At 39.9% G+C, this 10,837-nt stretch overlaps 1 protein-coding gene across 3 annotated transcripts in view; it reads left to right on the top strand.

Moving 5' to 3' along the window:
• The first annotated feature begins 361 nt into the window (after window positions 1–361).
• ece2b (endothelin converting enzyme 2b) overlaps window positions 362–10,837 on the top strand; it is a 31,578-nt gene continuing 21,102 nt past the window's right edge. The window contains exons 1-2 of one of the 3 annotated variants that reach the window (XM_051399637.1): window positions 362–645; window positions 8,496–8,567. In XM_051399637.1, coding sequence (XP_051255597.1) covers window positions 613–645; window positions 8,496–8,567 — 105 coding nt within the window. In that variant the 5' untranslated portion in view covers window positions 362–612. Of the gene's footprint in view, window positions 646–8,453; window positions 8,568–10,837 lie in introns of all 3 variants that reach the window. The other 2 variants (XM_051399636.1, XM_051399638.1) reach the window with 2 other exon arrangements.

Raw genomic sequence — 10,837 nt, 5'->3', positions numbered from 1 at the left:
TTGACAGACACACACAGACACACACACACACACACACATACACACATTGACACACACACAGACACACACACACACACAGAAACACACACACACACATTGACACACAGCACAGACACACACACACACACACACACACACACACACACACACACACACAGACACACACACACACACACACACACACACACACACACACACACACACACACACACATTTGTGCATTTTGCTGATGACTGAGAAGCTGGAGGAGGTGACGTAGGGCCGTGTGGATGACGTCAGCGCCTCTGTGTCTCGGGGTGTGTTTGTTTGTGAGAGGAAGAGGCTGGTTGGATGTTGGGCGGGGTCTAAGGAGACAGAGAGAGAGAGAGAGAGAGAGAGAGAGAGAGAGAGAGAGAGAGAGAGAGAAAACAGTAAAAGCCTCCAGATTCTCCTGCTGCTGCTGCTCAGACAAAAGGACGGAGAGACCCGCAGACAGACAGACAGATAGAGAGACAGACAGATAGAGAGAGAGAGACACAGACAGAGCGGAGGACAGACGAACGGACCGCCGGGGAGGATGGGCCGGCGGAGCAGCCGTCGGTAGCGCTCTGTTTTCGGGGACGGAGCTCCAGGATGAGCGTAGCGCTGCAGGACCTCCGGAACACCGTGAGTACACACACACACACACGTAAAACACGCACGCGCACGGACGCGTAACACGCCGCCCACGCGCTCCCGTGTCCCGGTTGGACCGGGTCGGTCCATGCAGCTGCCGGCTGCTGCTGATCACGTGCCAATCACTGATATTGATTGACAGGCTGCTGTGATTGATCCGCGCGGAGCTGTGACTGCAGACAGGTGTGTGTGTGTGTGTGTGTGTGTGTGTGTGTGTGTGTGAGGAGGCCTGAAATCTCCTCCTGCTGACGTCACTGATCAAATAGAGTGATTGATTACTGAACAGAGGTTACAGGTTTGCAGGTTTAGCTGCAGTTGTTTTACCAAAAGCTGTAAAATAATAATAATAATAATAATAATAATAATAACAGAAGAAGAAGAAGACACTTCCTGTAAACACAATAAAAGCCTTTTTTCTTCTCTCATTGTCAACCTTTAAAGGAGACAGACTGACAGACAGGCAGACAGACAGACAGACAGGCAGACAGACAGACAGGCAGAAAATATTCAACAATTATAAAAATAAATGTAATTTAAAAAAGTTTCTACTAATCATAAAGTACAATTTCACACCCCTCCAGAATAAAACTAAAATAATACGGATTATGAAACAATTTTATTAATCGATTGTTTCAATAATTTTTTAAGCAAAAAAAAACAAAACAAAAAAACGATTTCAGTTTCTCAAATATCTCGTTTCTCTGTTTCTTCCAGTTAGCAACTTCTGGTTAGACTTTCAGAATAAAGCTTGAGTGGTTAACGTGAAATGGTTTGTTTGAGGAGGAAAACATCGTAAGTTGCGTTGTTTATCTGACAGAATGTAACGACACATTAAATCCATCATCCGAAACAATTCACACATCAACCAAACTCCATTCAGAAAACAAGCATTTTAAAACTTGTTTGCTCATCCTCTTGTCGACCTACGCCTCCTCCACGTGTCACCTGACCTCGACCGCGTGCGCGCCCGTAAACGTCGCTAGAGGGAAACCTGCGGCGTTTTATTCTGAAGCAGCCGACTGTATTTAAAATCTGTATTTTTACGGTTGTTTTCCGTTTATTTTACAGATTTGTTTAAAACTTGAAAATACTAATAAAGGTACAAAAATAGCCTGTAAATTTTCATGTTTAATGTAAAATTACATAAAAAATCTGTAAATAATCATAAAATTACTGCTTATTGCAATACTTTCAAATCTATAATTGTTTTGCAGATGTTTAATCCGAGTTTAATATTGTTAATACATTTCTAAAATGAGTTAAAAATCATGACATTTAACAGTAAAATAAGTATTTGTTTTCCTATTTTAACGTATTTTAATAGATTTTTAATACTTTTTTTTACAGTGTAAATGTAAAATGTGTGACAAGCATTATTATAATGAAGTTCTGTGATCTCCAGATTTAAATTTTAAATATTTGACCATATCGTGCAACTCTAGAAGGAGACTCACAGCTAACAGATCCATCTCAATAAATACAAAAATAAGTCAAAGACAGTTTGTGAATCATGTTTCTAATCAAATGTGACCGATTGTTTTCAAGCTGAATGCTCATATGAGTCCATATTCTTCACATAAAGGCCTGTTTCTCTAGTTCAGGTCTTTCTGAGAAGTCTGTTCCTATTCTCAGAGTCGACCGATCAGCTGACAACAGCTGCTGGAAGTAAACAACAATAACAACGGTTTCATCCTCTGAGCTGAAAGTTCACACACACTCATACAGAAAACCTGGAATATTCAATAATAAATCACTTCCTTAGAGAAACCCTGTTGCTATCCACTCATACCACCTTAAATAAAGAGAGCAGGGGCCCTCATCAACCAAACTCCATTCAGAAAAAAAGCATTTTAAAAGTTGTTTGCTCGTCGTCTTACAGACAGACCGACAGTATAAAGTCAGACTTCTTTTACAAATCGCCATCATGATGTCGTTATTTCGGCATCATTTTGATCCGTTTATTAACATTAAATCGCAGTAAAATCCTACAATCATCCGTAGGAACACGAGTAAGTTGTTGAACTTTAATTAATCCGTTTTATTGATAATAAACTGCATTTTAAAAGTTTGATTTTGGGTTTTAATTCGAGACACTGCAGGTGAACAACTAACAGATATCAGCATCAAACCTCCCCAGTGGATCACTCACATTAAGACAATTACTGTCTGTATTACAAGTTTCCTCAAATGTTATGTTTAAATACGCAAAGGAGACATTATCTGATGCTAACTTAGGGACATTTACAGACACAAACAGACTAAATGAAGTAAAATAAACACCTAAATGTGTATTTTTGGTGAAAAGTTGCTGATTAATAGTTGTGCGATTTGTGACTGTACGTTGAAGGTCATGTCTGTGGCGTGCCGTCAAAGTCGGCCACTGTGATGCCATTTCCGGCATTTCAGGGCTACTATTTTAACTCCTACAGATTTTATCATATTGACTTCATATTCGATCTCTGCAATCTAGACACATTGGTGATCAAAAGTTAATCAAATATTTACTGTGCATCAAATTGTGTGTCCGTGGCATGGGGCTGAATTTCCACCTTTCGCAGTGAAGAGTCTCTCTATGAAAGTGTAAGTCATTTGCAGTCTCTGAAATGTGTGACAATGTAGAGCTGTCTCCTTCAGCTTCTGCTGATGAGGGCTTGGGAGTTGGGTGACGTGAACATTTCATGTTGTGGTCCACACGTGTTACGACGGCACGTGAGTGCGTGGAGTGCGAGGTCCCGCCCAACGCTGCTTGCAGCTTTAATTTGTTTTCTGATCGATCAGATTGTTAGACGGATAAATGATAATAGTCGACTGATTGACTTGAGAGTGGTTAGCATTAGCTGTTAGCATGCAGATGAACCAGACAGTGTAGTGGTGTTTAAGACTGGAAGTACTTGTACTTTAGTCTTTAGACTACGTTAACTATCACATGAAGAGTTTATAAACTAATTTTATTAGACAGTTCGTACAAGTGTGACAACAGTTTTTGTATATATATTTATATCATCATTAACAATAATAAAAAATAAATAAATAAAAAAAATTTCATGGTTCAGTATTCAGTATATTTTATGTTTTTGCAATTATTTTTGTAATCTAATGTCTAATCAATCTAATCTCGATTTCATTGAAAAGTTTAACCAACACAAACTAAATGTCTGTAACATTCTTAATAAAGCAGCTTTTAAGAGTAATTTTAAGTGACACTTCATTTTATCATTCTTATTTGTACAGTGAAAACTAAAAACAAGTAAAAAGTACTTCTGAATGTTTCTGTTACTTACAAAACAAAGTTAGTGTCTCTTAACATTTCTAATAAAAGAGTGAGAGAAAACCAAGCTATAGCTACTAATTCATGTTATTATGAATACTTATGGTCACAACTATATGTACACGCTTACATTCATGCATCGGTTCAAACGATCGCCTTCAAAACTTTATTAACTTCAACAGTTTAACTTCAACAGTTTAACTTCAACACTTTATTAACTTCAATACTTTATTATTGATATAAAGTCAATTTAAAGAAAATGAGTCAATGGACACGTTTCAGTTCACTTAAAACAAGTTAAAGTACTTAACAGTTCATTTGTGAGTTGGGTTTGCTTCATGTGAAGGAGAGAATCAGAAAATCAGTGAAATCCTGCTTTTACATGAATGTACGAGTCAGTTTAATCCTTCCACTGATGATACTCTGACTGTAACAGTGTGAAGCGTTAGTGGTTCAGGATCAATAAATCACTGCAGTGTTGCGTAACTACAGCTGTTCTGGTGCTGTTAGAGGACCTCGCCAATGTGACTCAACCGGTTGCTCTTCTTCTCTGGTGTCGTCCTCACTGAGAGGCGGAGCAGACAAACTGAATCTGATGAAGAGCTAAAGGTCGAGAATGACGCTGAGCAGACGCCAAATGTAATCAATAATCAATAACATGGAGAATGATTAGATTAATAGTTTTTAGATTCCTGCTCTAAGTTATTATTATTATTATATACTTATTGATAGGTTTGATTGATCTGTTACCTGTGTAACTTTATACTCATTATACAGAGTTACAATAAAATGTATTGTAATAATTATTATAATATTAATTGATTACTATCATTATATTTGTGGATTGTTCAACTTTACTTATTGATTTATCTATTTATTCTCCCATGATACAGTTATTTATTATTATTATCATATTAACACTATATATATATATATATATATATATAATTGTATTCCTGTTTTCGGTTCCCCACACTGACCCTTGTTGTTGTTTATAATGTTGAAATTGTTTCAGTGTTACATTACTATATTCTAATTATTAATTAATTCAATTAAATTAAATTTTATTTGTATAGCGCCAATTCATAACAGAAGTTATCTCAGGACACTTTTCAAATAGAGCAGGTCTAGACCGAACTCTTTAACATTAATTACAGAGACCCAACAGTACCACCATGAGCAAGCACTTGGCGACAAGGGCAAGGAAAAACTGCCTGTTAAAAGGCAGAAACCTAGGACAGATCCTCCGGCTCTAGGTGGGTGGTCGTCTGTCTCGACCAGTTGGGGTGAGAGAGAGAGAGAGAGAGACAGAGAGAGAGAGAGAGAGAGAGCGAGAGACAGACAGACAGACAGGTGCACAGCAACAACAGTATTGGCAATGGCAATCTAGCAGGACCATGGCAGGAGGCTCCACCAGGATCGATAAGAACCTGCGAGACGAGAAAGCACAGAAGAACACCGACGGAAGAAGTGAAGTTAGTAACATGCATTAATGGAACAAGAATGAGTGCAGAAAGAGAGAGGAAGGGAGGAGCTCAGTGCACCATGGGAAATCCCCCGATAGTCTAGGCCTATAGCAGCATAACTAAGGGATGGTTCAGGACTCACCTGATCCAGCCCTAACTATAAGCTTTATCAAAGAGGAATGTCTTAAGCCTACTCTTGAATGTGGTGAGGGTGTCTGCCTCCCGAACCACAACTGGAAGCTGGTTCCACAGGAGAGGAGCTTGGTAACTGAAGGCTCTGGCTCCTGTTCTACTTTTAGAGACTATAGGAACCACAAGTAGCCCAGCATTCAGAGAACGTAGTGTTCTAGAGGGGTAATAGGGTACTATGAGCTCTTTAAGATATGAAGGGGCCTGACCATGAAGAGCTTTATAGGTGAGGAGGAGGATTTTAAATTCTATTCTACATTTTACAGGGAGCCAGTGCAGAGAAGCTAGTACAGGAGAGATGTAATCTCTTTTTCTAGTTCCTGTCAGTACTCGTGCTGCAGCGTTCTGAATTAATTGGAGCGTTTTAATGGACTTATTGGGGCAACCTGATAATAAAGAGTTGCAGTAATCCAGCCTTGAAGTAACAAATGCATGGATTAGTTTTTCTGCATCTGTCTGTGATAGGATGTGTCTAATTTTTGTAATATTACGTAAATGAAAGAAGGCAGTCCTAGAGGTCTGCTTTATGTGGGAATTAAATGACAAATCCTGATCAAAGATAACGCCAAGATTCCTGACAGTGGTGCTAGAGGCCAAGGTAATGCCATCTAGAGTAACTATATCTTTAGACAGTGAGTCTCTAAGGTTTTTGGGGCCAAGAACAAGAATTTCGTTTTTTTCTGAGTTTAACATCAGAAAATTGCAGCTCATCCAGGATTTTATGTCCTTAAGACATGTTTGTCATTTAGATAACTGCATAACAGTGAAGGTAATGGAGTGATTCCTAATAATGTTGCCTAAAGGGAGCATATATAAAGTAAATAGTATTGGTCCAAGTACAGAACCTTGTGGAACTCCATGACTAACTGTAGTATTTATTGAAGATTCATCGTTAACATGTACAAACTGCGAGCGATCTGATAAATATGACTTAAACCAGCTTAGTGCGGTTCCTTTAATGCCAATTTGATGCTCAAGTCTCTGTAAAAGAATATTATGGTCAATGGTGTCAAATGCAGCACTAAGATCTAATAATACAGTACAGAGACAAGTCCATTGTCAGAAGCAGTCAGAAGGTCATTATTAACTTTAACCAGAGCTGTCTCTGTGCTATGATGAATTCTAAATCCTGACTGAAAATCCTCAAATAAACTATTGTTATGTAGAAATTCACACAACTCTTTGGCGACTACTTTCTCCAGAATCTTAGAGAGAAAGGGGAGGTTAGAAATCGGTCTATAATTGGCTAAAACCCCTGGGTCAAGAGTGGGCTTTTTAAGAAGGAGTTTAATTACAGCTACTTTAAAGGACTGTGGTACATATCCTGATAATAAAGAAAGATTAATCATATCCAGTAAAGAAGTGCCAATTAAGGGAACAACTTCTTTAAGCAGCCTAGTTGGGATCGGGTCTAATAGACAGGTTGATGGCTTCGATGAAAAAATGATTGAAGTCAACTGATGAAGATCGATAGCAGAAAAACAGTCTAAATATATATCTAAGTTTACATTGACAGAAGTCCCTGAACTTGGAGAGCCACTGATAACTGTTGATGGCAGTTGGTGATTAATTTTCTCTCTAATAGTAATAATTTTATTATAGAAGAAGCTCATGAAGTCATTGCTACTTAAGTTTATGGGGCTATGTGGCTCAATAGAGCTGTGACTCTCTGTCAGCCTGGCTACAGTGCTGAAGAGGAACCTAGGGTTATTCTTATTTTCTTCTATTAGTGCTGAGTAATAGGCTCCTCTGGCATTACGGAGGGCCTTTCTATAAGTTTTAAGATTATCTTGCCAAATTGAGCGATATTCTGATCATTTGGAAGAGCGTAATTTCCTTTCAGATTTCCTAGCTATTTGCTTTAACTGGCGGGTTTGGTGGTTATACCACGGTGCTAGTCTCCTATGTTTTAATAATTTCCTTTTTATAGGAGCGATAGAGTCTAATGTTGATCGTAGTGAGCCTGTAGCACTATCGACAAGATTATCAATTTCAGAGGGACTAAAGTCGTTATAGGACTCTGTTAAATTCAGACATGGCATTGAATTAAACACTGAAGGAATCTCCTCCTTAAATTTAGCTACAGCACTGTCAGATAGACATCTGCTGTAGGAAGTTTTGCCTAATGGCTTATAATCTAATAGTATGAATTCAAAAGTTATTAAATAATGGTCAGATAGGAAAGGATTATGTAGGAAGACTATTAAATGTTCAATATCAATGCCATATTATAGAACAAGGTCAAGAGTGTGATTAAAACAATGAGTTGGTTTATTTACACTCTGACAGAAGCCAATTGAGTCTATATGAATAATGAATCACCTCGTTAATGTAAGTAAAGCTGACAGATAACACTCACACAACAACCACAAACATATATAAATCAAATAAAAATACAATGACAACTGGTGCAGAGTGCCTATAAAAGATCAATAACTACATTATTTGAGTCTCCTCTAACGACGAGAGGAAGAAATAAGAATCGTTAAAATGAGATTATTTTTTAGACTTTTAATAAGATTTTATTGACTGTTGATGGGATTTAAACCGCAGTGGATCCATGAAGTGATGCTTTCTTTATCTTCGAGTGAACATTCCCACAGTGAGCTGGCAGAGAGAGTGTGTGTGTGTGTGTGTGTGTGTGTGTGTGTGTGTGTGTGTGTTGAGTGTGTGTGTGTGTGTGTGTGTGTGTGTGTGTGTGTGTGTGTGTTGGGTTGGGTTGGTTTACTGTTTCCTGTCTGCAGCTCTGTGACTTCCTGTCTTAAGACGCCCAGTTTCCATCTGAGCAACAAAACAAAGCAAAGCTCTGCTGCCGCTGCTCCTGCTGCGTACATATATCTGACCTTCATCATCTTCATCACCTTTGTCTTCATCAGTTTCCATCTGAGCAACTAAACAAACCAAAGCTCTGCCTTCAGCATCATCATGATCATCATCCTCACCCTCCTCTGGATGCTTCAGTTCAACCTCAGACTGGTTCCAGTACTCAGGTTTGTCTGGTTTAATGGGTGAGGAGATGGGAGGAGCTCTGGGGGAGGAGGAGGAGGTGGGAGGAGCTATGGGTGAGGAGGAGGTGGTGGCGGGAGGAGCTCTGGGGCGGGGGGGGTAACTCATGTGGAGGGTCAGGAGGCTGTAGGTGGGGGGAGGGTGATGGGGGAAGGTGTCTTGTCTTTGTCCTGTTTAATGTGAGAGTGGGGGTCAGAGGTCACAGAGGAGCTGATGGTGTGTCGTTGCCGTGGGGATGGGAGGCGACGATGGAGCGGTTGTCATGGCGACGACCTGCGTTTGTCCCGCCTCTTTTTTCTCTCTTCAGTTCGTCTCTTGGTGCCAGATATGTTCCTCTGCATGCGCTCAGTGACGACGAGGATTTAATGTGACGCCGTCGTTGTTTACGGGTCTTTTATTCTGAAACTCTTTCACTTCCTGCTCTTCATACAAAAGTGCAACTACATTTTTTGTTAAACTGACCGCGGAGTGACACTGCAGCGTGTTACACGCCTTGTTGTGGTTATTCAGATGTTCGGTTTATCTTAATACGTCTTTATGTTGTTCAGATACTTTGTTCAATCTTTTGTTGTTGTTGTTGTTGTTGTTGGATGTTCAGATGTCTACGTACTTTTTTATAGTCGTTCACACACATTTTTCAGGTGTTTACACAAAGTTTGGAGTGTGTGTATCCAACAGTTATAGAAACAGAGATGTGGTTCAGTGGCTGATGACGCTACAGGCTAGCAGTTTCCCCCCACTTCCAGTCTTTGTGCTAAGCTAACTGCTATCTGCCCTCTCATCTCGTTCTGTAGAAACAGACGAGATTCACTGAATGTGTGACTGTTTCTGCGGCAGTGTTTGTGTCTGAGGGCAGTGCTGTTTAGAGTACAGAGGCTTGGGGGGGGGCAAAAAGAGCAGATTTCACAGCCAGAACACAGACAGACAGACAGACAGACAGATGTTATATAAGCTGCAGTGAACTCCATTAGAGCTGAATGGAGATGATTCACACACATTATCTAATTACACACACACACACACACACACACACACACACACACACACACACAGTGACATCACCCTCTACAGAGAGATATAACACACACTCTCGTCTCCTAGCAACCCCGCTCGCCCACTCCCCCCTCTCTCCCCCTCTGTGTGCGTCATCAATTAAAGAGAACAGACAATTAAAGAGACACCAACAGAGAGAGGGAGACAGGCAGGCAGACAGGTTTCAGCGAGGGTCTCGGGGAAGGAAACAGTTGGGAACCTTTAGTTTCCTGCAGGACCATCAGACAGCAGGACGGGGAGACCAGGGCGTCCTCCCTCCAGACCGGGACCTGCAGTGAGGGGATCAGGTCTGGGGTTTGTGGAGCTGCTGCGTGTAAAAGCACACAAACAAACAAACAAACAAACATATTCAGTCATTAATCCCAACAATCAATCAGTCTCAGCCTCATGCAGTAATGTATGGATCTATAGTGACACCTCCGTTATGATCCTCAATGAGACAACAGTTCTCTTCTTCCAGCATTGTTTCATTAATATTCATACTCTGGCTGACGTCATTATTACTGTCTCTTGAATTATTTTGATCTTTTGAAGTGCAAATATATTTTCTGCAAGTTTATTCAAATGTAGCAGAGCTGCACAACTAACGGCCATAAGTGCAATATGAACATAAAAATGGTAAATTGTCACAAACTTAGCCTGTTTATAATTCAAACTAAGTTGTGATTTATTATTACTAAATTAAAAGCGGTTGTAAATCATAAAATATAACAAAATGAAACTCACTGATGGTCAAACTGCAGGTTTTCTTCCACACAGCATCATTTTGTGACACAGTAGAGAATGAATTGATATATTTCAGTATTGATCTAGCTCACTATGATGTGCTACCATGCTGAGTGGCTCCTAGCCAGAAAGCTGATGAACTCTCACTAACCTTAGTTATGACTTTGAGTTAATGGTGGTGCAACTGATGTTAGTAGGAACTGTCACTGATCCTCTGATGACTGAGGAGCTGCTGCAACTCTTTAAAGCTTCTTCAACCTCATTCATTCTCTGTGGCTTGTTAGAGCCAGGAAGGAGGTGCCATCGGACAAATCCTGCAGAGTTTCCCTTTAACTCCAACTAAAATACTGGTCTTCAATTGGTTTAGAGTATTTCCAGGACATTTTCTTGGAATTTTTGAAAGTTTCAGAGCCTGACGGGGGTCAACGTTGGTGAAGATTTAACAGTGAAATATAAAAGTTCCCTCTACTGGACC

Source organism: Dicentrarchus labrax, unplaced genomic scaffold, assembly GCF_905237075.1.
Source record: "Dicentrarchus labrax unplaced genomic scaffold, dlabrax2021, whole genome shotgun sequence".
Classification (NCBI taxonomy): domain Eukaryota; kingdom Metazoa; phylum Chordata; class Actinopteri; family Moronidae; genus Dicentrarchus; species Dicentrarchus labrax.
This window is presented reverse-complemented; position numbering and strand designations above follow the sequence as displayed.